Source organism: Mauremys reevesii, linkage group 8 (assembly GCF_016161935.1).
Source record: "Mauremys reevesii isolate NIE-2019 linkage group 8, ASM1616193v1, whole genome shotgun sequence".
NCBI classification, from domain to species: Eukaryota; Metazoa; Chordata; order Testudines; family Geoemydidae; genus Mauremys; species Mauremys reevesii.
The window spans coordinates 28,084,001-28,111,830 of record NC_052630.1 but is presented as its reverse complement, the minus strand read 5'-3'; the positions used below and the strand labels follow the sequence as shown (position 1 = coordinate 28,111,830).

Genomic DNA, 27,830 nt, shown 5'->3' with positions numbered 1-27,830 from the left:
GCCCTGGCGTATTGCTCTGGCTCACCAATGACAGGCAGTCAATCCCATAGTCTTCGAAACTAGGTAGGCTTTGTCTAATAGTAAAGGGAGATTGTATTAAGTGATTAACAAAAAGAGAAAACAAGTTGATTTCTTCTTTGATCATTTTCAATTTTTCTCTCTAACATTCATCACTCTATCATCCATAGATATTGAGCTATGCTTTTCTGTGCCCCATTTCTCCATTGGAAACTTATCAGGTGGCAAGTGACAATGTTTTAGAAAATCATAAAAAGGAATGGGAAAGTCTGATTTCAGCACAGGTTACCCAAGTCAAAGTGCTACTTTTGACACCTTACCTTAATTCCAAAATACTGGTGACATTCCTAGATGGGAAGATGCGCCGAATATAGTTAAAATCCCCAACAAAGAGGCTTCCATCAATTCCCACTGCAAGTGCCACAGGGGCCAAAAGCTTGTTTCCTTCTGCAAGACCATTGCAACTTGGGCAGGAGATGCTCCTTCGGCGCCCGTTCCCCATAATACTGGTAATCACGGCTGGCTGCTGAGTTAGAAACCGATTCTCTCCACTGCCTTTATGCAATATACCTAACGGTGAAGGGAAATGGAAGTGGTTACTATGATAATTTGGAAAGTTGGCCTTTAGAGGGCCTGCTTTTAACAACTGATGTGACACTGGTTCAGGGATGTAAGGTGAAGTGCCTTCAGTTGCATGGTCTCACAAGATTATAGTGAGGAGAGGGATAGTTGGTGTTTTCAGGGCACAGGAGCACAAGAATTACTCAATAAGCAGTAAAGTTAAAGGTGTAATGTTGGGTCGTATTAGAAGACACTACAGTCATTATGAGTCAAACCATTGTCATACATCTCTTTCTTCTCCCATCCTACAGAGGCGGATTAAAAGAGGGCTACAGTTATAATGTCATCAACTAGAAAGCAAAACAAAGAGGCAAAGAACTGAGAGCACTTGCCCCGATAAGCTTAGCCCCTGAGCTTCCTCTGCCTTCAGTTTATTTTTTTTATTATATGGACGCTCTTGTGTCAGCTTTCCTGTCCTCGTCCTTCTTCGCCTCTCCCTCTCCTGCTCCCTCTCATTGTCCTTCTCACTCAAGCAAGGACAGGAAAAGGGATGAAGGGAAGGAGAAGAAGGGGAAAAAGGAAAATTCAGAGACAAGAGCAAAATGCCTGAAGAGGCTTTCAAGGGCTAGAGAGAAAGTGTGGAAGGCAGAGGAGCATCCCCATTTCTGGGAGTGGGAGGAATGTCTGAATTGGGACTGCCAACCACTCTGAGGGATAATGTGAGTCCTGCCTCTTCTAGGTCTGCCAGGATACCCCAGCTCCAAACAGCACAGAAAAGCTACTGCTAACAATGTGGTCAAATAGTATGGAAAATACTGTTGGAAACTATCAGCTGCATGTTCATTTGGAAATCCAATTATTATATCTTTAAGTGAAGAGATTTATAGCACGGCCATGAGTGCAGCTGTCACCACTGACAGCTGTAACAACTATGACACCGTATGCAAGGGTGGAATGCACATGCTTGTACAATGCCACAACGCTCAACCTGCCACACAGCATCCATGAAAGTATGTGTTAAATAAACTGACCTCACTGATTTTGAACACGACACCTAGGCTTCTTGTGCAATGAACTATTCTGCAACTTGCTCATGCAAGCAACAGAAAGAAGGTTCCCGAAAAAAGTTTGCGAGGGTCACAAAAAAAGATATGCTAAGTCTCCAACTCCCTTAGTTCTATTGGTAAAAAATGTGAAGAACAGTAACTGTTTTAGATCTGCCTGCATAGCTATTAGCTCAAGGCACTTAAGTCTAAGACAGAGAGAGAGAAACAGAAGAAGTGATGACAGGAATGGACCAACAGGAATAACTGGAGAGAAGGAGAATAGTTAGCAACTGCATATTAAGTAGTTAATGGAGCTTTGCTTTGTTTTGCAATGCACAATTAACAATGTTATGACTGTAGAGGTATTTATCCTTTTTCAGTCTGTGAGCTCTTAGGCTAAGGCTATGTCTCCCTATATGTCTATGAAGCACATGGCCCATTTTAGGTGCTTGTTATAATATAAAGAATACTAATAATTTAATTGCTAAAATTACACAATTACATGGATCATACACACAAAGTGGTACAGTTACAACAATACAAAATAACTTGTGTGCTGAGTTCTTTGACATTTAAAGCCTCTTACTGACCCACAAATGCCACCTAAACTCTTTTTGACCAGCTTCTTGGGAATCTCTGGTGGCGTAAGACTCCTTAAAATAAGTTTTTCACAAATTGACAGAGCTAATACTTCAGTTAGCTCATTAAACAGATGTTTACAGTCATAGTCAAAACTGGCATTTACCAGAGTAACTGCTTTAACATATCAAAAAAATAGTGGTGCCATTATCTAAATCCAGTCTCCACTGTCTTCTCAAGCCTGCACTTGGCTCTTCTGAAAATTATTTCACCCTGGCTAAAGTCTAGTCAAGTAAATTTGATAAAGAAACAGCCAAAAAACTCAATACAACTAGCAGAACCAGAGTGTGCCAGAAGGTAAAAACATGGAAACACTATTTCTATATAATTTACCTCTAGAACCCAATGAGAAGAGGGCTGAAAAGTTAAAGTTACAATTAAATCTACTACCCTGTTTCCTGATGTCTTCAAAGTTGATGCAAACATTTCCACAAAGTGTCTGCTTTTACTCTCTGTGCATCTCCCTCACACCCAGTGGAAAAACACACAAAGCTCAGACCCTGTATGCTGGAAGAAATTGATCAAAGTATTTCTCGCTGGTTTTTGTGGTACTAGCTAACTGTCCTGACATTTTCTGGTTCCTAGTATCGCAAGTCCCTGACACCGTGGTAGGTTCAAAGGAGGTGTTTTTTCAGGTTTGCTTGGGATAGAGTTATTGTGCAATGAACTCGAACTCTCTTCAGTTGCTAGTGCTGCAGCAACATCTTTGTGTACCTGACTGCTTGCTGTGGCTGCAGAATGGATGGCTTGAAGGAAATGTAAACATATTCACACTGAAGAACACCTAAGTGTTGCAAAATTTTCCAAAAGGAAAAAGTGTGGAAGGAGAGATTATTTATTGTTTTTAGAATTGACCCAGTAGGCCATGGTGGTTGGCTTTCCTTCGGTGGTGGGGTAAATGGATTTGTTTAGTCAACCTGACATCATACAACCGTTGGCTAGATAACTTGGCAGTGTTTTTTGCAGTAGATCTGTGTTATCATCACAAGGTAAGTGGGGACTTCAGAGTCCTCTTCTGATGTCATTTGTTCTCTCTGATTGCCACATCCCTGGCCTCTGTTTTAACTTCTCTAAAAATCCTGTTCTCTGTGTCCAATTTGTGTTTGATATTATGACTATAATGGGACTGGGGTCTCCCAGCTCACCCAGTTCATGTCTCTCAGTTGTCCCTGGGTTTATCTTTCAGGAGGATTACAGGAGCCAAAGGCAAAAACAAGAAATCAGGAAAAGGCTCAGAGAACATTGGCAGAATAAGGGGAAGAAGAAAAAGGATCAGAGGCGCAGAAGGAAAAGCTTGGAAATTTAAGAATGTGCTGTTCTGTGACAGGGTAAGAAGCAATTCTTGGAAAATGACACAATTATTCTTAGAAACAAAAACAGTTCAGACTTTACAAAACTTTTCAGAAATATAGTGAGAAAAGCAGTGGAACTGTGTTTTTCAGAATTTAAATATAAACCATGCAGTGAAGTTTCTACAGATGGATAGAAGTTGCTATGATGGCATGTAGTTCAGAAAACACATGGAATCAGTTAACTCACCACTCTTGACATTAAGAACATGATGTTTATCCAAAGACCAGCCCCCTAGATTTGAGGGATCTAGTTCAAAGCCTTGCAGCAGCGCTGTCCTCTTCTCCCATAAGATCAGGCTGGGGCATGTCTCATATTCAAATCCCACAGAAACTGGGGAAAAATGGTGATGATTATTGCATAAGCAATGGACGAAAATGACTGGACAGTTTTTCAAATAGTAAAACAACTGGTTTCCAAACAGAACGACAACTGGCTCCCAAACACTTTCTATGAGATAGAGTGATTATGCGCTCTTTCATTCCACAATATTAAACTCAGATCTTTGACTTAATTCAACCTTGAAACTTGATTCCCTTGTACTCTGTAGGGACCTGATGACCTTTTCATTGAATAATTGGCTTTGGGAAGTGACCAGTTTGATGAGGGGAGAGTAGGAAAAATCATTAAAAAAATCTAATAAAAATTCTGCTATTAAATGACAGGACAGGCTTCTACTTTTAATTAGCCTGATATTCACCAGATTTATTTATTATATTTAATGGCATTTTTTTCATATGGTATGTAACAGCTCATTTAAAATGGGATTATAGAAGGCTTGTATTGGCATGTATATTTATATACACACACATACACTACATACATTAACCTGGGATCTGTGAATTATTGGAAAAAGAGGTGCTATCGTTTGCAAGTCTTTAGAATAATGTGAAAGTGCAAGAGCAAGCAGATCTTTAAAATACAATTTTCTTTCCAGATTCACATTGCTTTAATGCACATTTGTAAAATCTTTACATCAATTGTTCACATTTTCAGGTACAACTATAAAAGTTACAAAGGGTTTTAAGGTCATTTCTTTTGTTGCTTGCTAGAATAAAGATCTCTCTCTATGCAATTTAAAAATGGCTATAAAAGTGCAGAAATGACCTCTGATAGAAAATACCATTTTAATTGTAAGCATACTACAATACAGGCAAGCACTAACAACAATATACACTAGATTCCAAGTGGACTAGAGTATGCATGCCATTCCAAAGGTTAGAATCACTTTTTACCAAACAGGATATATGGAGACCAAATTATTTCTTCTACTAAATGGGTAGATGAGGCTCAATCCAAGGATAAAACTGTATAAAGAAGGCAGAATTTACAAAGTTTGTATTTGATCTATAGGTAAATTCTTTCAACAGTCCTTATTTCAGTATTCTTACTAAATCAGCCATTATAAGCACTACATTATCATTTGAAAGTTTTAGAGTTTGAATGTTATGACATACCTACAGCATCTGACAACCCATAAACCTTCTGACCATATGCATCAGTTTTGTCCCAGATAAACGTATATGCCAAATTAGGGGATGCCTGGAATGATTTTTGAAACAGATGCCCTTCCACTGCTACCATCAGATGAACTTTAATTAGATTCAGAGGCACAAGAGATTGGGTCATGGTGATCTTGAGCAAAGATTTGTATCCAGCAGTACGGGAACTCAGATAACAGAGCTTTAGGTTGGAGCCAGGAAACTCAATTTCTTCATGAAGAACCTGGATGGAAACACAGAATAGACATATTAAACTTGCCACTGTACACTTTATTTAGAAGAGATATCTGTTTGCACTTTACTTAAGAACTAACAACTTTCTACAATTGAAAATTTGTATCCTTGCCATGCTGGTTTAGGTTTAGGTTATGATTTCTGGATTAATAATTGTGTGTCACTATCATGTTTTCATTTTGAAAATAGTCTGCTGGAAAAATTGTAAATAAAAACAACAGGCTTTATTGCTAGTTATATACATGGGGCCACAAGAGGCTGCAATTATACGAACCTGAGACTTCCACTGGCAATTGGTATAAAGCAAAAGGGATGCCAAAATGGAATAAATCAGCAATAATAATAAATAATACCAGTGTAGATCACTAAATAACCCCTTATCATTTATCCCCCTGACTAGCATAAGCGAAAGCAGGTTGTGGTTAGTTGCACATACAAAGTTTTTGCAAAATTCTCTTGAAATAGCCTCAGCTATAGTTAGAAATACACAGGACTTGACGTACAATGTGATAATGAGAGGCAGTAGGAGAGAGTGTAAGGTAGTCGAGAGAGATGCCTGGGTGAGATAAGCCTAGCACAGCTTCTACAAGATTCATTACAGAAGTCTGTCTTTTAGCTCATCTGTTAGAATCAATACACAAAGGTGCCAGTTGAAGTCTGGTGAGTGGATGGTAAAACTCTGATAATTGGGTGCATCATCTCTGATGTGTGGCTATCACAAGGAGTGATTGTTTCTACGTTCTTTTCACTCCCACAATTCATACCTGGGTTTCTGGTACTATGGGATTCCGACCAGGAGCATCACTGAAGAATGTTGAAAGTGGCGATGAAATGATGACTGGATCAGGACGGACAAAGCCACTTAAGTCACAGCTGGGAATGGAGTTCTCCTCAGTTTTCATCGCTAGTGTATCCATGGCGTAGAAGCTATTCCATGGCAGCCATACCGTCCTTTCCTGACTCATGAATGGGGCTCGCTCAAAGTGCAGAGTTAGGGAAGCCCCACCATTTGCAATCAAGTCAAACCTAGGAAAATGTGGGCTTAACATAAGAGGTGACCAGATTGAATAGTTCCACAGTGACAGCATTCCCAGCAAATGGAAATTAACGATAAGATTTAAAACACACATCCTGGCTCAGGCTAGTCACAATGGGAAGTGGAACTGTTAACTTCTAAGCTGCTGGTTGAAATTCAGACATGATCAGCAGTAACTTAGGCTATGTTTACACTGGGCACTTTACAGTGGTACAGCAGTGCTGTTACAGCAGTGCCGCTGTATGGTATCCAGTGCAGTCACTCTTTGTCGGCAGGAGAGAGCTATCCCACATCAGCGCTTTTAATCAGTAAAACTTTTGTTGATCAGGGGTTGTATTTTTTCACACCTTGACCAACAAAAGTTTTACTGACGAAAGTGCAGTGTAGACATAAAGTCACTCTTAGAAGTCTATTTCTTAAGTGAACAAAGGTCCATCTCCGAAAACCACTACCACCAGATCTGATGTTAATCAGCACCCTCGTAAACATTCTCAGCAGAAACTGCAAGGGCTTACTGAGCCTGGATACTGAACTATCTTTTCTCTCAGGGTCTGTCCCCCTGGAACAGCACTATAGTGTATGGCACTGGTAGAGAAGTGATGGGAAACTTGTGCTGTTTCGGTTCTGTGGCTCAACAAAGAATTTTCGTCTCCAGGACCAGTGATCTGGCACCTTTCAGAAGCACCAGAGACAACATGTAACTGTTGATAGTGGGGTGGAGGTGAGTGGGAACGGGCACAATTTAAAGGTTCTAATGTTATGCAGCAGGGCTCAGGACAGGGCATATAAACTCTGGCAGGAATCGGGGGGCATGTTACCTCATGTGCCCCCCACACATATCTCCTCTAAGAAGCACTAAACATTTACTCTTAACTCCCACGCCAAATATGATTTGTGCATGTAAATGTGCATGCGTATTAGCCCTTGGAAATCTAGCCTCAATAAATAAAATACTCACAGATCTCTTTTGCAAGAGAGCTAGAAAATGGTTAATTTTTCATGTATCATATTATCTCTTGGCAATGCAATGAACTGAATTACAAGTACATGGAATAATGTAAAACAATAACATAACAGGGCCTGATTCACAATTGAGTTACTCCAGTGTTACACTGGTGTGATAATGTAGTAATACACTGGACTGTATGGAAATTTACATATCCCCTGTGTTGATTCATGTAAATTATTCCAATTCACAGTTTTTTGGACTATGGATACACATAAAACTGCAAATATTTACAGTGCATTTTCCATAGATGTTTTGTTTTAGTGCCATGTCCAATAAATTAGATAAACCATGACACTTTCATTTTTGTTTGAGCTGAACTGGTGTGCATTTCAAATCAGATGATACAAGAGGGAAAAAAGCAGTTCTTCGCACAGCGGGGAATTGTCTAAGTATATTCAATTAGACTCTTTTGATTATGTTCTACCCTAAAGAAACTCTAAAGATAGTGGATCTTCAAAAAGGAAAGATAGAGGCAGAAGGGAACTTTTAATAAAATATACTGTTCTATAATGATACTTTTTTTTTCCAGCAGTGTGTTGGCCTGCCTTGCATTTTAAAATGAAATATTTCTGGTCTCAGCTGGATATTGCAGTAGTCCACAAATGTTTTCATAGATACAGGGCAATTTATTTGAAAGGAAGTCTGACTGCTAACACATTATTATCAAAAGTCAGCCTTTTCATATTTACTTTCCGTTAGTATTCAAAATGCTATGTGAAAAATTACTTTTGTGTTTACTTGATAGCTGTTTGGCCCAGTAGGAATTCTATGCATGATACCACATGGTTCCACTAGATAGCACCATCTGTCAATCTGCAGAGATATTACATACTAAGTAGGTACAGAATGAAATAACTACACTTACGTGCCATCCTGACGAGTGATGGTGTAGCCGTACTTTGGATACTTGACAAATGACACGTTGACTCCAACGAGTGGAGTCCCATCTGTAGTCACTACTTGGCCTCTTATAAGAGACACAAGACTGAAAAAGAAACACAATTAATGTTGGCTATGAAAACAAGGGTTGTGGTGTTTATAAACAGACAAGGACATTAATCTGATCTCATTTACTCCAGTGTAAATCCGATTTACTTTGGATTTACACCAAAACAACTCAGAATATTGCCCATATAATTATTTATTTATTTGAATACATATTGATCTGAGTTGAGTGTGTGTGTGAGTGTGTGTGTGTGTGTGTGTGTATATATATATATATATATATATACACACACACACACACACTCAACTCAGATCAATATGTATTCAAATAAATTCATATTTAATCCATATAGAGAGGCCTATATTTGCTGAATGGAGATGAATGTCTTTATCTGGGTGGGTGAGCTGTGATTATTGAACCATTCCTCCAGGTCTGGTAGCACTTCGATGTATAGAAAAGGAATGCCACATGACTCATTGAAGGTCATTCTAGCAATAAAAGATTTTTGGATACATTTTCAGAAGTGCCAAAATGCCTACATCCCATTTTCAAAAGAGCCTAGGTCCCATTTTCAAAAAAGACTTAGGCACTTAGGGCCATATTTTCAAAAGTATTTCAGCACCTAAACATGCAGATAGGAGCCTTGTAGGTTTTCCAAAAGCACCTAAGCAGTTTAGGCACTAAATTCCCATTTAAATCAAAACTAACAATCTCCTTAGGTATTTCAGAGAGTCTCAACAGGTGCCTATCTACATCTTTAGGAGCCTAAATATCTTTGATATTGCTAATAAAGATAGATGTGCCCTCAGGTCTGCATCCCTTCAGTAATTGATCTATAAGGAATAACATAAAGCAGTATACCTATCCTAAAATTCAAGTGAATTTTGACAAGTTTTGGCAAAAACCAGGTCAGTTTAATCCCCGAGTATTAAAACTGGGACTCAGTCCAAGAACCTTAGGTGTCAAGAATCTGTGTCTGCCAAATTACCTAAAGTCTTTGCCACTTTGGCTCTGTGTGTCAGATTTACCTCTCAGTTCCACTGGTTTTACGTTGGTACAATTCCACTGATTTCAATGGAGCTACTCACCAACCACACCAGTGTCAGTGAAAAATTAACGAGGTCCATTTGCTTTCTGATAGTTTATTTACCATTGGAGAATGTTCTCCCAACTTTTGAACTTTGTCATATTGTCTGACTATGATATCACTAGAATTGTACAGAGCTATTCTACCTTCCCTGTCAGTTTTTTTCCTTCCTATAGTACTAAGCTCTCACAATCAACTCCTAAATTCACTCCAAAAAGAACAGAGGTGGGGAGGGGATATCTGTAGTTTTCACAACTAATTTTCCAAATTAAGCTTTGTGTAACCTCATCCAAATTGTAAGTGGCTGACATCTGCAAACCTGGCCCTGAATCCTGATCTCCAATACCTTGTTTTCACTCAGCCAGTAGGAAAACAATTGGGAGTTTGTTTTGAGAAAGGAATAAGTAAAAACTGAGCAGAGATTTCACTATTCAACCCAAACTGAAAACTTTTCATTTTATCGTGAAGCATTTTCAACATTTTCCACCAGCTTCAATTTGCAGCTACACAGAGAAAGCAGATAATGAAATGCTTCATTTCTGAATTGACCCCGTACTGGCAGGTCTGCAGCTGCTCGGCGGCCTTAACAGACTTTAGGTAATTTGGCAGACACAGATTCTTGACACCTAAGGTTCTTGGACTGAGTCCCAGTTTTAAGACTCGGGGATTAAACTGACCTGCTTTTTGCCAAAACTTGTCAAAATTCACTTGAATTTTAGGATAGGTATACTGCTTTATGTTATTCCTTATAGATCAATTACTGAAGGGATGCAGACCTGAGGGCACATCTATCTTTATTAGCAATATCAAAGATTATTTTTAGACCTTTTTATGAACTTTGAAATGTTTAAAATGCTCTAATGTGAATTTCTAAGTGCACTCCACTGGCTATTAAACAAACGTGTTCTCATTTTTCTTTTATTCCACGCACATTGTAATATTCTCTTGATATCAGAAAAACATAACCAGTTCATGAAAATAATCCTTTCTATTGCTTTTTAATGATTACCACACCAAAATTTCTTGACTTTCTAGGTCAAATATTAATTTTTGAAATCATCATACTGTAACATGATATTGACCTCAACAGAAATCCATGCATGTTGCAGACCATATAATTGGGAATACTTTGGAACAAGCCAAGTATCTTCACATTACTGTTTTTTCTCAAATTATTTTACTAAATATATCAATCATGCTTTTAAAATGTTGTAGAAAAATAGCCTGCATCACACGCAATTTTTAACAAGTCTGTTACTTCAGATTCTTCACACATGACTTTAATGTACAGTAAATTTACAAACAAAAATATCAGAAAGGCATGATATAGGTTCATTTCTATTTATGATTATTCACCTGCAATAATAATCCTACAGATAAGACAAGCTAACAAGTAAATTATAGTGATTTTCCATTGATGCCATTTAATTTTTTTTTTTAAATCTGTTTTGTGGGCTATTGCCTCTTAAGCATGAAAATAATTATATTCCTCAAACAATTTTCTTCCTTTTTTCACATAATAGAAGTCAAATGTGAATGCAGTACAAATTAACATGGTTGTTTTTGTTCAACAGCTTCAGACCACCACATCTTTGTCTGTGTGCCAGAATGAGCAATGAGGTAAGCATCGTTTGGGGAATTATGTTATTGATTATTAGTTGCTCCTGCAGAGTCAACAGGTGGAACAAAAGATATTTTGTAGGATGGTAGTGCCTATTTCCTCCCCCTTCTTCTCCATTTCTTTGCAATGGAGTGGCACAAAGAGCTCAGGAGGAGAGAGATCATTATAATTCATGGGATTAAGACAGCTTTAATGTATGCAAAAATTTGGGGCCTAACCTTTGACAGCATTTCTCTGAAGGCTATGTCGGCACTTTAAACCCCCAGTTTCAGCATTTCAGGCTTGAACACAACCATTTGCTTCTGTCCATAATTTGGCATCTGTGATACCAATATGGGGTAACATTTTCAAAAGTGCCTAAGGCACAGATCCACAAAGGTACTCAGGCACCTAAGCCCCATTTTCAGGCACTGTTGCAATCCACAACCTCCCTGCTCAGCTGCCACCTACAGCCAAAGGTACCTAAACTCACTCAGCACCTATGTTTTTGCAGTAAAAGTTCCTTGGGAGCCTCTTGGCATGTGCTCTGCTGCCTCACTGCCTACGCCTCAGAGTGATTCACCATCTGGGGGAAGGCAGGCAGTCAGCTGCCTGAGTTGCATGTGAGGCCCAGTTGCATAGGAGGGCTCAGAGGTTGCATAGATCTACACAAAACAGCTAAGGGGAAGGAGGAGAAGGATGACAACCTCTCTGATAACCTTTAGGATCCTCACCTAGGATGTGAGAGACGACTCGTTCAGGTCCTGCCTCTACCTGATGAGGGGAAGGGATTTGAACAAGGATGGGCAATCTCTCAGTTGAGAGCCCTAGCCAGCGGGCTATGGGATATTCTGAGGTGGGTCTCCCTCAATCTCGCCAATTGAAGTTGTTCCACTTCAATTAATTATTTTATTAATTGGGTCAGAAAGGGTTATAATGACTCGAGAGTCAGTGGTTTGGGCACTCACTTGAGAGGTGGCTGATCCCTGTTCAAATCCCTTCTCCCCCTCAGGCAGAAGAGGGACTGGAATTGGGAGTGTCCCACATCCCAGGAGAGTACCCTAACCATTGGGTTAGAGGTTATAAGGGAGCTTCTGTTCCTCATCCTCCAATAAGATGCTCCACTTGCAAGTTAAGCAGAGGAGCACCTATCTTCTCCCAGTCATGGACTGCTATGAGAGACTGGCACCTCCCTGCAGCCCAGACTTGGATGCTCATCTCCATGAGCGGGAAGAGCTTGGCATACAACCCTCTCATCCACATTGCCTATTGGCTATCTTGGGTGGAGAGCTGCCTAGCATGCTGGCTTTTGTGGACTGCATTCCAAGGCACCTATCTCTCCCCATTCATTGTATCGGGGGCCTACATGCCTAACTCAGGTTTGTGGATTGCAGTGCTGATCCTGTGATTTTCTAGGCACCTATAAGATACGCTTCATGATGCTCAGCATCTCAGTGCCTAAGTCCCTTAGTGATCTAGGCCTAAGTGATTTAAGAGCCTAACTCCTATTTTCAAAAGAGACTTATTCACTTAGGGTCTAAGCAGCAATTAAACACCTGTGACTGGCCTGCATCAGCTCACTGAGGCTTGCAGAGCTCGGACTTGGGGGCTGTAAAATGGTGGTGTAGACGTTTGGGCTCAGGCTGGAGCCCTAGCTTTGAGACCCCATGAGTGGGGTGGGCCCCAGAGCTCAGTACTCCACTCCAAGCCCAAATCTCTACACAATAATTTTTAGCCCCGCAGCCCAGATCCCGCAAACCCAAATCAGCCGACCTGGACTAGCTGCGGCCGTACCTCAGGTCTTTTATTCCAATGTAGATGTGCCTGTAGGGGCAGATTTTCAAAGGTATTTAGGTTTCTAAGATGAAGATAGGTACCTAGTGGGATTTTCAAAAGACCAAAGCAGATTGACTATCAATGAGAGTTACATGCTGAACCTGTTTAGCTTCTTTTGAAAATCTCACTAAGTGCCTATCTTCATCTTAAGGTCCCTAAATACCTTTCAAAATCTGGTCCTGAGTAAGTTAAGTCCCACTGATTTTCACTTTTGAAAATTTTATCTTAGGTGACTTGCAGCAACATTTTGAAAGCAAGTCTGGGATTTTCAAAGGAGCCTCACTGACTTGGGCACCCAAATTCAATCGAAATTGGGCACCTATCTTCCTTGGGCACTTTTGAAAATCCCAACCCATATCCACAAATGTACATTGAGCTATTTCTAAGTTAGAAGCTTGGAGAACAATACATTGGTTGCTTTTTAGCTTGTGATTTTTTTTACTGTTTTTACTGTTGAGTAGGAATTGTTTTTATAATTATTAACCCCTTGTCCTTTCACTAAAATTTATCCACACAAGCCCAAATTTAATTTTCCTGACTTGAACAAATAGGAATTGACAGTGAAGGTAAGCCAAAAATGAAATTTCAGACTTCCTGGCCTTAGACTTTGCAAGACCTACAGTTTGTAACATGGGAGACTGAGCACAGGTTCCTGCACTACTGAGACATAACGTGTAAGGAGAGTTAAAGTGGTAAAGCCTTTGGGATAGATTTTTAGCATTAACTTTAACCCTCCTCCAATTTGTCAGATTGTGTCACCATGTAACAAAATACAACTAGATATTCTAAACCATAGAAGCTAAGAGAAAGGGTAAATACTTATTTCAATTTTACATTTTAAAGTCTGACCCTGACTGAAGTCATGCCATTTCTACTGATGTCAATGGAAGTTCTGGTTAAAATTAACTTTTGGCTGGTGGACAGGATAGCTGCACTTACACTTTGTATGAGGCACCATGGCTCAGTGGATAAGACATGGGATTGAGAGTCACAACACCTGGGCTCTTTTGTCAGTTCAGCCACTGAATTGACCATATCCCTTCTGGATATGTCACACAGCTTGGTGCATTAGCTGATTGGTTTCTGCTCTTGGCCTGTTTTTCTCCTTATGCACCAGTAAAGCAAAAGGCAATGTTTAGTAGTATTTACAGAGTTGGTCAGTTAATGTCAACAAACATTAAATTTACAGAAATATTTTTCGTTTTTTGGACAGATCACTTATTAATTGCTAGGGTTTTCTATGTCACCCATTGCTGTAGTATCTGAGCAGCACATGGATAAAACAATGCTTTGTTTGGTACATAGGGAAATATTATCTCTACTTTATAGATGAAGAAACTGAGATACAGATACATTTATGACTTGCCCAAGGTCACCCAGGAAGTCTATTGAAGAATCAGGAATGAAAATCCAGTTCCCTGATACCCAGTGCCGTGCATTAGGCACAAGACCAGATGCAGCTCCCTCTTCAGCTTTGACTTGGAAGATATGAACATAATGAATATATTCATCAATTTCTTAAAGATTCCCTATGAAGGGCTAAAATGCAGACACATTTGAATAATATCTGTAAATAGGAAAACAGGTTTTTTTAATCTTATGGGGCATCACATATAAATGAATGATGAATTGGCTTTTAGATTATTTATAAATAAAGAATTAGGAAATAATGCAGACCAGGCCCAGAGCTTAAAAGAAAGAGGAAAACAGAGATAATATGATGGTGTTATAGTGGGTCAGCTAAAAGTAAAATGGATTTATATAATGAATAAATGATAAACCAAAACAAAGATATCTAATTTACTGTAATTTATCTTTAAAAAAATCTGACTTAATTATTCCAAAGTTGTGTTTCAATATTTGTCTTATTCGTACCACACAAAATACAACTGTCCTGTTAATTGAAAACTAGTATCCATTTCGTCCCGCAATGTAAATCCTAGAGTTCTCATGCGTTAAAATTCCAGGCTACTCCTTCTCAGTATAGAGAACTTAGTGTTAGACTCTGCCAGGGTGATAGAACGCAAAGTGTAATGTTATGAAATAAAGGCAATATTAATAAATTGTGACAGAATGCCCTCAGTAGGATTGTTCCCTGAGACAGAAACAGATATAGCTGCTGAAAGCACCATTTCACGTTAAAACATGAATAAAATCTCTAGGAGGGATGTTTCCATGCAGTGTACCCAGGCTGATGTAATGAAATATTTATAGCTGCTACCTGCTGTTGAAGGGATTTTCTCCTGGAATTATATGAGTGCTGTCCTTCCCCACTAAGAGCTTGATTCGATCATAGAATGACTTCACAGTTGGAGAACCAGAGTGGCTCTGTTGTATGATGTCAAGAGGATCACGTGAACCACGGCACAGCAGGCTATTCTGACACGTAGACTGGAGACAGCAATCTGGATCCAGGCAGTCAGTGAGGCCATCTGAAAAGGGGGAACGTCAAAGTTAAGCCAGCTGTACTGTGCTACCAAATAATACTTAGTGCACATCTTCAAAGCACTGGACAAATTTTAACTGCTTAATCCTTGCAACAGCTCAGTGAGGTGGGGTTAAAGTCATTGTTCTCATTATATAGATGGGAAAGCTGAGGCTGAGACACTTTTCTCAATCAACTCTATTGATTTTGATGAGGTTAACTTGGGGCGGGCAAATTTTTGGCCCGAGGGCCACATCCGGGAATAGAAATTGTATGGCAGGCCATGAATACTCACAAAATTGGGATTGGGGTGCGGGAGGGGGTAGGCGTTCTGGTTGTGGGTGTAGGCTCTGGGGTGGGGCCAGAAATGAGGAGTTCAAGGTGCAGGAGGGGGCTCCAGAGTAGGGTGCAAATGGGGGGTGAGGGATCCGGCAGGGAGTGCAGGCTCTGGGGTGGGGCTGGGGGATTTGGGCTGGTTTCGAGGGGTTCGGCGGGTAGGAAGGGGATCAGGGCTGGGGCAGGGGGTTGGGGTATGGGGAGAGGCTGTGGGATGCAGGATCCAGGCAGTGCTTACTTCAAGCGGCTCCCAGAAGCAGTGGCCATGTCCCTCCTCCAGCTCCAAACAGGAGCCGCGGCTAGGTGGCTCCTACGTGCTGCCCCGTCCTCAGGCGCTGCCTCTGCAGTTCCCATTGGCTGCAGTTCCCAGGCAATGGGAGCTGCGGGGGCAGTGCTTGGGACAGGGGGCAGCGTGGAGCCCCTGGCTGCCTCTACACATAGGAGCCGGAGCGGGGCCATGCTGCAGTTTCCGGGAGCTGTGTGGAATAGCCCCCGACCCTGCTCCCCAGCAGGAGCGCCAGAGCGGGGCAAGCCCCAGACCCCACTCCCCAACAGGAGCTCGAGGGCCAGATTAAAACGGCTGGCGGGCCGAATCTGTCCCACAGGCTGTAGTTTGCCCACTCCTGGGTTAACTGCTTACCTACACCAGTGTAAGCGAGAGGAGAGTCAGGGCCAGCGAAGCTATGTTCTTTCTTTGAGGCCCTCAGGCGGCTTAACATCAAAAAATTGAACACAGGACAGAGGAGGGGACATCACATTTTTACTGTTGTGTTGTTGCTGGGTTTTTTTTTTTGTGGGAGGGAGCTGTGGGTTTTACTTATTTTTTTGGAGGAGAGCGCAAATTGGGAATATTTTCATGACCCAATCAAAAGAAAAATTATATTCTCTGCCTAATTTGCCAATTTATGAAAAAATGGTGATGGGGCTGCAGTTGGGATGCTTCCCTTCAAACATTCAATTCTCTCCTTCCCCTTCCTCGACAAATTTGAACTGTTAGGCAACAATGTGCTTGGATAAGAAGGGCTCAATCATGCTATTGTTGAGTTCAGTCAGCAGGCTCTATACTATGTCATCCATCTCACCTGCCCTTAAGAAAATTCTAATCTATTTAGCAGCAGCAGAAATTAGAATGGAACCTTCAACTGGGAGACAGTTACCAGCCATGCATATTAATTTGCTGAGTTAAAGTCGGCCCGACATTTAAAATACATTGTAACATAATTTTAGGCATTACCCTTTTCATTTGGTATAAGTAACCTAATTGAAATGTGTAATTTTATTGGAGTTCCAGTGTAATTTAGCTATTGTCCAATTGTTTTAAAATATTACCTTCCTTTTAGCAAACAAATGAGAAAGTTGCAGTTATTTACTGATGTAAAATTATGGAAACTAGCCACTCAATTTGGAATACATTTAAGCTTGTAAAATTTCAGGTAGACTACTTTAATTTCAGAAATTCTCCCTCATATTAGAAATTTGGACAGCACCATAGGAAGCAATGAATGGCTTGGAAACATACTGAATAGTTGGGTGAGTTAAGACCACATAATAATTTCCTTATAGTAAGACAGAATTAATATCCCCAAATCTTTTATCTTTTACCAAATTTTTGATATACAAAACGACTGACTGTATCAGGAGTAGAGGGGTCCTATTCAGAGCTCTGAATTTTGCAATTAGCATCTTAGGTCCCATGGATTGTGCTTGAATTGAGTGATGGCAACTGCAATCAAAATGACTGCTTCTGATTTAAAAATAAAACTGCTGAGGTACGTTGGCAGTGTTTTCATTCAGCATCCATGGAAACTTCTTAAGTTAGATGAACTCCCTTGTTGTTAGAGCTATAGATTTCTTTAAGGTCAGCGGCCTGTTCACATTAGGAGCCCCATTCATCTTGGAGCCCCTTCCATCCTGGAGCTGGGAATTTTTTTTTCTGCAGTCCATTTACCACCCACTTTATATAATCAATGGGAGGACATCGTTGGGTTCAGATAATAACTCAAGACAGTTTTCCTATTAAGCTTTGAGCCTTTCTTCCTCAGCATCCTGCTCTTTCTGGGTTTGTGACACCTTCACAACCATGAACTTAAAATTCTCTACTGTTTAGTTTGCTCAGTGCTTTTATTCAGGCGACTGTCAGTCAAGAGAATCCTATCAACACATCTGAAATAGCAAAAGCAAAACATAGGATATAAATTACTCCCATCTACAAATTTACATTTACCTGCTCAAGCTAGTGCACATTTTTGCTATGCCTGTTATTATATGTGAGCATATGTTATGTCTATAATGACCTCATCATGCAGCATGATTATGGGCTGCTGCAACCGAACACTTTTGACGACACCGTGAACTTTAAATTGGCACACCAATCTCCCAGTGGCCTGTCAGTCATGAGAATCACATCTTTATGCCAGCAAGCCCCCTTGGATATAGTCTGACATTGCAATCTTCAGTAAATTACCCTGTCACTGCCAATCTTACAGTTATCTCGCAAACAATCAAGCAGGCAATCAAACTGTTCTGAATTGCCAGTTCAGGACCTGGGAGGCTAGAAACATCTCCATCCAATACCAGTGAGAAACATGCATATTATTCCTTTGACAATGGATGATTTTATATATCTCTCTATCTCCATCTCTCTATCTAGCGATAGAGAGGTGTGTGTGTGTACGCATATACCCTCCCCCAGATGTTTACACACTTACAGCCTCAAAAAGGGCAAAAGTGTGCAATAATTTAATGTACAATTTAAACCTAATCTCCTTGTCTTTGACATCATACTGCTTTTTAACATTTCCTAATTTACTCCACCTCACAATAAATTTGAGGAGAATAAAAAGCTCCTTTAAATAAAACACAGCTAAATTACAGCATTACATGGCAGTATACAATATACATCATCTTTAATGGTAATTTAAATGGAATTTAAACACTGCTAAACATCCCAGAAGTTAACTACAGCCCACTATTCTCATCATGTTAATTTATTATGCTCATTATGTTAATTCAGATATGTTAGTAACCACATGTATGGAAGCAAGGACACTTCATTTAATTAAGATGATCATGATGGTCCCTTCTGACCTTAAAGTCTATGAGTATTTTAGATCAGTGTGAAGCTTTGTGACTGGGAGGTAACTCTAAACTTGCATTACCCAAAGAGATAGATCTAAGTGGATCTTAGTGCACAAAATATACTGTTGTGGGGGAAAAAATACAAAACCTATAAAAGTATGTGAAAAAAAGAAACAACAAAGCATCTCAAAATCTATACCTAAGCTTAGTTAGATCAGGCCCAGAGTACAGCTTCATCACACAAATCTAAAACAGTAAGTTTAAATGATCTCATTTCCAATGATTTGGGGTAGCAACAGTTAGCAAATTTTAGGACTTCCTCCATATCAAAAATCTGGGTGCCTAAATTGAAGAATTTATAGAAAATGTATCAAAACATGATAAGAAGAAAAAACATGCGCACACTGAAAACAAACACATGTAACTGGACAAATTCTGCTGTCATTTACACCTGTGCAACTCCACCTAAAAACACGGTCCCCGTGTAGAGGATAATGTCAGGGGGCAGGGTGTCAGGCCATGTGTCCATCTGTGTTGTTGAGCCCAGGCTGTTAGAATGGCCCCTTGAGGCTCTGAGTTCAGGCTGCTTTCTATATTACACTGGGGACTGGCCCAGTATGTAATAGTGGCATGACTGAAAGTGGTGTAAAGCCACCTTTGCAACCCCTTATAAATTGTGCTGGGTGCAAAACGCCAGACAAATTGCATTTCTATTCTATTTATGCCAAAATTTGCCATCCAGACACCTCATTTCATAACTATTTGCATTTACAGGCACAACTGTGTAATTAATTAATTTGTTTTTGTTTCCTTTAATGACATTTAAACTGGAATGGGAAAGTTTGTCTGCCTCTGCCATATAACCAGTACAACAGTATTAGTTAGTTCCTAAAAAAAGAGCTTTCATAACAACATACTCTTGCAACACAAAACTCTGCAATGAACATTTTCTTTGTTTCTATTACAGATTAGTTTGAGTTGTTTTAAATGTATGTTCCAGAGTTTTGATGGGTTCAGGACCTTCTAGACAGGACTAAGCACTTTTATATTGTTAATCCAGTGACAGAAGCTTTAATTGGTTTCACCCAGGCACTGTTTCTCTTCACAACAGACATATCAGAGATAAAGTGGATGCAATGACTGTTAGCAGAGTTCTGAACCGCTCTTACCTACACACCAGGGGAAACTACTGTATCTGGGTGTCAGCATGATACTGCATCCCTTCCAACAATTTAAAAGTCAGAGTGAAATAACTGAAAGTACTCTTGACTTGGCTTTAACCTGGAGAAGAATGAAATAGGAAACTGATTTGATTTAAACTGGCAGCACAAGATTAGCTCTTCATTGCTACTCTTGAATATTCGGATTATCAAGCCTTTTTAACAACAGATTAACTGACAGGGTGTTCATTTTAAAGACTTAACTTTTTGTTAATGAAATTTGCCCATTTATTTGCCTATTGTTAAATGATGCATATGCATTATTACAGATTAAATGCTTTGATCTAGCCCTGCTGCACAACAGCAGAATTTTAAAATATTAACTTGTGCATTTTGAATTTCTGGAGCAATTAGTTATTTTTTCCTCTTGATCACAGTTTCCATATTACAAGACCTAAAAAGTGCACAGCAGAGATAATGATATCTTCTTCCAGGTGGGCTGCCGACACATTTGTGACCCCTCACTGTTCCTTTCTCTTCTCTTAAGAGTGATATTTCTGATTACAAGTGGTACAGAAAAGCCATAATGACCCTCAAGAATTGCTTTTACATACCTGTCTGCCCTCGGATACTGAGAGAGACAATGATGCTCCAACAATATTCTCGCAAGGTGCTCTCACAAAAATTATTCCTCTTATTCTATGATAAATTGTCCCTTGGCCATGTTGACTATTGGCTCTTGATTATGGCTTCCTGGCCACGTTCAGGTTAAGGCCTGGCAGGACCCCTTCTTCTGCTACAGCCCCTTTCTGCCAACTAGGCATCTGAGTAGAGTTAACTTTTGCACTACTACAGAATTCCACATCACTGGAATTTACATCACTTTGCCTTTATACCAATCATCCAATTTCTGTGCTTATGTGAGTTGGCACAGAATTTTGCCCTGTAGGGTGAAACTACAATAGATGACTGAGGGCAAGGAAAGAGCTGCAAGGACCTTACAATTTTGTCATGGAAGATTTACTGCCCTAGAACACATATGTAACAACGAAGTCCTGTATTGACACGTAGAAGAAAAATGTTGGTTGACAGAAGGTTGAAAGAAGACAAGAAGAAGATTGTTTTTCTTATCCAGGACTCTCCCATTTATCACAAAGCCAAAATCACAGAGACAAACTCAAGGTGACATGGTCCCTACTGAAATTGGTGCTTTGGCACTAGGAGCTGGAGCATAGAGGCATTTAAGTTTTCATGCAAATATGTTAGTGGTAGTGATAGCTTATGTCTTGCTGACAGTCAATACAAAATGTATAGCATTCAGGCCTTGAAAGAAAGCTCCTAGGTCACTCTTGGCTCTGACTCAGACAAAACAATTTTCCTTTCTTAGATTCAAGAATAATTAACAAACTCAAGTGTGTGCATGTGTATAAAATGTCTATATGGCACACATATATAGTTATTGGTCAGTTAGAATAAGGTTTAGGGCCAAATTCTCTGCCAGTGGAAATGGGCAGAACTCCATTGAAATGTATTGGGTGTATCTCAGCTTGAAAAGGACAAAAGTGATAGCAGCTGACAAGAGGAAGCACCTAGAGAAGGACCTGGGGCCTGTGTCTTCTGGCTCTATTGAGGGAGTTTGCCCTTTGCCAAAATAGTTTTCATGCAGTCTCAATGCTTTACTAGCTCTACCCCTGTTCCTTGATTCTCAGATAGAGGTCTTTTCCATCTATGCCTAACCAAGAGCCTATCCTACGGTCATCTATGCCTTTGCCACCAAAAGTCTGGATTACTGCAATACATTGTGCCTATGGCTTCCCTTGGAAACATCAGCCAGCAAAGAATGATGCTCTGTGTTCTAACTGGGGAAGCCTGCTATGAGCATATCACACCTGTCCTCCACACTCTGCCCTTACTACTTGTAGTTTTCACCTCCACATAAAATTCAAGATGTTTGTTATGTTTAAACCCCTATATGGTCTGTGACCAGCCTACTTGAGAAAAGGAAATTATAGCAACGAGTTTGTTGAGATAAGTGATCCAGATCAATATTCTCTATAAGTATTCATGCATTCTGTGTGCCTGGGACCAGATATTATTCAATAGCAGTGTCCATTGGTACACACCTGCACAGCACACCTCCTCGGATTGTGGACTGAAGGCACAAGGGGTGGCAGAGACTGCCTCAGTTCCTACTCTACCACAAATCATGTGAGGATCCAAAGCATTGGGGAAAGAGGCTGGGTTTTGAATACCTATAGGGACCACACATTTTGAAGAACTCCAGTTACTATTAGGTAAGTAACTTCCCTTTCTTCTTCCAGTGCTGGTCCCTATGGGTGTTCACTATGGGCAATTCCAAAGCACTTCATATTTAAGAGGAGGATTTGAGAAGATATCTGGCACCACAGTTGGCAGCACTGCTGAACCAAAGTGTATGGGGAGATTTTGGCAAACCAGTGAAGTGCCTGAAACCATTATTGCTTATTGATAAAAGCAGCCAAGTCAGCGGGCTGTAAATTGGCCATGAAGCAGCCTCAGCTTAACCAAGGCAGGAGGGGAGGGGGCTTGGGGTGACACAGAAAGGGCAGCTTGACCCTGCGTCCTTCCTGATAAGAATTGTGTTGAAGTTGCTAATACATGCATTTTAGAAGCGCAGGATGTGCCCTCAGGAATGTCTACTGGGGCCTCAAGGCTGCAAACTCTGGGAAAAACCCACACCTGGTTAATCAATAATCAGAAGGAAACCTCTTGCTTGACCACTGAAACTGTCTGCTTAACAAGTTTTCTTTAAGGGACTTGTCGTATTACTAATGTATAAATAAGGGAAAAAAGTTTGAGGTAGTTGGACTCTTCTGGACTCTCCTTCTGGATACATTGGCAGATGGAAGTTTAGCCAATGGAAGCCTGTCGCTGTGTCACTTGAGAGCCACACTCAGATTCGGTAATTATCGAGGGTTGGGGGTGTTTTCCTAACCTGTTGCGGATGTGTGTAACTGCTTGAGACTAAGTAAAGTTTAGCTTTAAATGAAAGCACTCATGTGTTGTCCTGTTTGTGCCAGCCATCTATTGGTCGGATGGCTGTGTCCCCCGTGATTCATTTCCTGACACCACCTCGCACAGAGTAAAAGTTACCAAGAGCTTTGGATTGAAAGGACCCCGGGTAACAAAAGAATGCATCATCTGCTGATTCTTGAGTTAGGGCACAGTGCCTGGTTAATGTTTGGACTGAACTCCAAGTAGCTGCTCTGCAGATTTCATAAAAAAGGACACCTTGCAGTGATGCCATGAGGCAGCTTGCGCTCTAGTTGAGTGAGGTTTGATGCCACACAGAGGAGTTTCTGCAAGCTGATAACATAGGAGGATTCAGCCCAAGACCCACTTCGAGAGTCTCAGAGAAGAGATGGCATCACCCTTCAGTCTCTCAGCAAATAAAATAAACAGCTGAGGAGGTCTTTGAACTGGTTTTGTCTGATCCAAGTCAAAAGCAAGGGCCCTTCGAATATCTACAGAGAGTAATCTCCTGCCATCTCTAGTGTTGTGAGGTTTGATTCAAATGGAAGTCTGATGGGACCTTGAGACTTAGGATGTAGCTGGAGGGATACCTTGTCTCTGTGAAAGCGGATCTACCATGAGGGCACAAAACTCACCTACCCTCCTAGCTGAAGTAGCTGAAGTAACTGCTGTCAAGAATGTCACCTTCATCAATAAATACAGGAAAGAGCTGGAAGCCAAGGGTGGCCTCAGAAGTGCTGCTTGTTCTAAGTTCAGATTTCAGGAGATGTAGATCGAGATAGGGGAAGGAAAGTTCTGACAATGCCTATAAGGAATCAGGATGTCACGGGTGAGTGAAAACAAAATAGCTCTCTCTAGGAGGGTGAAGTGCATTGATTGTTACAAAATGCGCTCTCTATGAGCTGCTCAAAATCCCAGTGCCTTTAGGGAGAGAAGATAGTTCAACAGGGACATTCTGACTCTTCTGGAGAGAGGTAATGTTTATGGCACGCCAGGATGTGGAAGAGGCCAGGTGCAGGGCCAGGGTGAACCAAAACTGGCAAGGCCACCATATGCTATTAGAATTGCTGTGCTCTGGATCTTCTGGAGGCATGAGGGGGATAGGAGGGAAGGCATACAATAATGGTTCTGACCATGGATATAGGAAGGCATCCTCCCTGGAGTCATGACCCTGGCTGGAGTGAGAGCATAAGCTCAGCATTTATTTTCTTGGGTGGCAAAAAGGATCCAGGATGAAAATCCTTGAAGAGTGGTCTTTGTTGAAATTCTTACTGAGCTTGTCATGATTCCTGCAATATGTACTGCTGAAAGGGTGATGTTGTGCTAGATGCACCAGTTCAATAGGTGGATCACATCCCTGCACGGTGGTGGAGACCTTGCTCTTCCCTGCTTGTTTATATAGTAAACAGCAGTCATGTCTGACCTGATCTGGATGTGAGTAGACTGAATGATGGGTAGGAAGCATCTGCACTCCTTGCTGACAGCCCGTAGCTCTAGCAGGTTGATATGTGTCGTGGTTTCTTTGAGACCTCTTCCATTTGGTTCTCCAAGAATTCAGTCCAACTCCAGTCTCATCTCTCAGGTTCCTTCATTAGGGATACAATGAAGCTACACTAAGTCAATCAGACTCACACATGGAGGTGATTATAGGGTGTACCACACATCTAAAGTTACACAGAAACCCTCTTCCTTTATACACATTTACACATCACATTGACTATCCACTGTTATCACATGTTTTTGCAGTTGGCTTAGTTACTTTGTAGAAATCAATCCCTGTACAGCATGCTCTGTCAATGCACTGTCCATGTACAATTTTTCTCTCTATCTCATCTTTACATTCCTGATTTATCTGATCTACTGTTCTCTTGTCCATTGTAAATGGTTTCCTGGGTGTTCTCCCTTACCTTAATTAGCACAGACATTCTGTTTTCAGCCTGCTGATCTCTTTACCTCCCTGTTCTTGACTCCCACAAAATGTGGCCTCCCCTTATGTCCAAATACTCATGTCAAGCCACACCTACAATATGGAGTGTGGACTCCTGAGGATCCACAAGCCTTGGGCTATGTGATCATCCCGGTGTGCTCCCCAACCCAGAAGAGATGTGTTGGCAATGAGTGTGAGGGCTGCGGTGGATTTGGACATTGAGATCCCCCAAGGCTAGAAACCTGTACAGTGGTAAGCATGTTTTGGCCATGGTTCAGTCCAGGGCTGCTCCAATAAACTCTATAGTCCATGTAGGTGTTAAAGCAGACTTTCCTGGATAGATCAAGTAGAGTGGTCATTGCTATCTGTACTTTTTTGATAGGACCGGCCCTTGTGCAGCCAGTCACTGAGGTAGGGAAATATGTGAAAGCCAAGCTTGCAGAATTGGGCTGCCACCATTGCTATGAATTTAATACCCTAACCCCAGAGGGCCTGTTGGTAGTCCAAAGGCGAGTATCTAGTACTGGAAGTGGTCTGTGCTCACTGTAAAGGCCAATTGTTTATTGACGTGGGAAATGTACATCTTTCAGATCGAGAGTCACAAACCAGTTGTTCATTCAGTGATGGGATTATGACAGCCAGTGTAAACATTCTGAATCTTGTGTGGCAAATAAGACATTCAATTAGCAGAGGTCTAGGATTGGCCTCCACCCCCCACCCCCCACCTTCTTCTGAAGTAGGAAGTACCTGGAGTAAAATCCCTTCCCTCTGTATTCAGGAAGTACAGACTATATGGCTCCTAGCTGGATCAAGGAGTTCACTACCAGTATGAGAATCCTCTTCTGAGAGGGGTCTCTGAAGGAGGATTGCGAGGGGGTGTGTGTGTGCGCATTGGGAGGTGGGGTGGGCAGGAACGCAATGGAATAGTCAGTAGAAATAATGTCCAAGATCCATTTGTCCAAAGTTAAGGTCTGCCATCGTAGAAGGAAATGGGCTAGGGACTGCCAAACAGGGGTGAAGGTGGTGACAGAACAACTGGTTGGCTCTTGATCCAACAAAATGCCTTTTTAGAAGGCTGAGGAGTCTGGAGGGAAGATGGTGGGAGCGTTCCAGAGAGTATTTAATGAACAAGCATTGGTTGTTGAACTTCAGCATCCACCACCTGTCCATTAAACTCTATCTGGAATACTCTGACACCAGCATCAACTTCCTGGACACCACAATCAACTTCAACAATGGTACCCTACAGACAATATACAAGAAACCCTCAGAGCACCACACCTACCTTCATGGGTCCTACATATGCTTATCTTAGCATGTGGTATTCCCTCATCCAGTGCACTAAATGCCCCAATAGCAACTATGTGGGGGAAACCAGACAATCACTATACTCTCAAATGAACTCACACAGGAAAATTATAAGACAAAAACACCACAACACCTACTGGTGAACTCTTTTCACAAAGCAATCATTCTATATCTGACCTGTCAGTCCTCATCCTCAAAGGAAACCTGCTCAACACTTTCAAAAGATGAGCCTGGAAGCTTAAATACTGGATTTATGGCTTATTACAACAGTTTATAACCCACTAAACTCCCCCCAATTGCTCCCCCACCACTTTCCTCCATCTTGTATTTAGCAGTGACACTCTGATTAAGTTTCCCATCCTGAGGAAGAGCTCTGTGCAAGCTCAAAAGCTTGTCTCTCTCACCAACAGAAGTTGTCCAATAAAAACTATTACCTCACCTACCTTTTCTCTCTACAAATCCACAAGACTTAAAGCTAAGTAGCTAAAAGAAAGACTAAAAATAAATATTTACAATTATTTACAGGTAAATGTTGAGTGGAAGAAGAGAATGCAGACATGCAAGGGATCCATCCCAAACCACAAGCAGAAGAGGAACTGAAGATGTGGCTAGTCTGTGTTGATACTTATGCCCTAGGTTCACAGCACAAGGAGGCATAGCATGCAGGTGCAGGCCAATGGACACTGCTATTGAAGAATTTCCTGTCCCAGCAGCATAGAGTGCATGCACACCTACCGTGAATACCCACAGGGCCAGCACTTAGAAGTACTATCTCTCTCCTCTATGCCCAACTGCTAAAATCAACAGGATACTTCCTGCTATCTGTTTCCAGAATAAAACTTTGTAAAGCATGTTTAGTGGAAGGCTCTCTAAGAGTTCACCCAAGCCAGGCTTTGGTGACCTTCAGAGTATAGTACCAGGAGCATTTCTTCAGTTAGGGTGTTTTGCTAAATATTTCTAAAAAAGGTTAGGGAGAGAAGGATGCAGTTACTAAGAGTCCTGAAGGCAGAAGTCTCTTTGAGGACTGTAAGGGAAAATTATGTAGTTTCTAATAATTTGTGAAGCATCAATATGCCAAAGTGAATGGGGCCATTATAGTGAGAGATGGAAAAGACCTGTCAGATAATCAAAAGACATGTCCTTTTCCCTGGCAATGCAGGATTATTTCCTACAGTATATTTTTCTAGCGTAAATCCCATGGAATAGTGTGACCCTCTCCCCAGGGAGACTATTCCACAGACTTATACTTCTCACTTTCACTAAGTTTTACCTTCAGATTCAGCCTAAATGTTCATTTTCATAACAAGAACCTGTTACTACTAATTATACACACATGAATCGTGCTAAAGAATTCCCCACCATCCTTGATGTTAACATATGTCAAACTTTTACAGACTGGCATTTCCCCCATTAGCTGGTGGTTAACCAAGCTAAAGAAATGTTTGTATACAATTACATGGATTTATATGATTCCATTTTAAGCCCTGACAAAGGCCTGCTATGGACCAGTCAGAATGCTCTGAGAACTGCAAACCTAACTCAGAGGACAGGCTATATTTCAGAAGAGTGTAAGCCATAACCTATGGTAAGGAGCAGTATGGCCCTAAGAAGAGCCCCTCCAGGTGCAATGTTTCTTGGAGTGCAGGAAAAGCTCCCTCAGCAAGCGGTTAGCTCTGCTGGTCAGTGTGTAGCAGGTGGGGCCACTGAGCTACACCTTCTT

The 27,830-nt window shown here is 41.0% G+C and overlaps 1 protein-coding gene and 1 long non-coding RNA gene across 27 annotated transcripts in view; one reads left to right on the top strand and one right to left on the bottom strand.

Moving 5' to 3' along the window:
• Positions 1–27,830, bottom strand: part of TENM2 (teneurin transmembrane protein 2) — a 1,520,094-nt gene that overhangs the window by 40,691 nt on the left and 1,451,573 nt on the right. For all 26 annotated transcript variants that reach the window (XM_039484033.1, XM_039484034.1, XM_039484029.1 and 23 more), the window contains 6 exons: positions 15,086–15,296; positions 8,261–8,380; positions 6,115–6,376; positions 5,072–5,339; positions 3,804–3,947; positions 339–588 (listed from right to left, as the gene is read on the bottom strand). In XM_039484033.1, coding sequence (XP_039339967.1) covers positions 339–588; positions 3,804–3,947; positions 5,072–5,339; positions 6,115–6,376; positions 8,261–8,380; positions 15,086–15,296 — 1,255 coding nt within the window. The remainder of the gene's footprint in view (positions 1–338; positions 589–3,803; positions 3,948–5,071; positions 5,340–6,114; positions 6,377–8,260; positions 8,381–15,085; positions 15,297–27,830) is intronic.
• Positions 3,495–26,739, top strand: LOC120370027. The gene is made up of 3 exons (XR_005583569.1): positions 3,495–3,592; positions 11,003–11,048; positions 26,636–26,739. It is a non-coding gene; the product is annotated as an uncharacterized LOC120370027 (long non-coding RNA).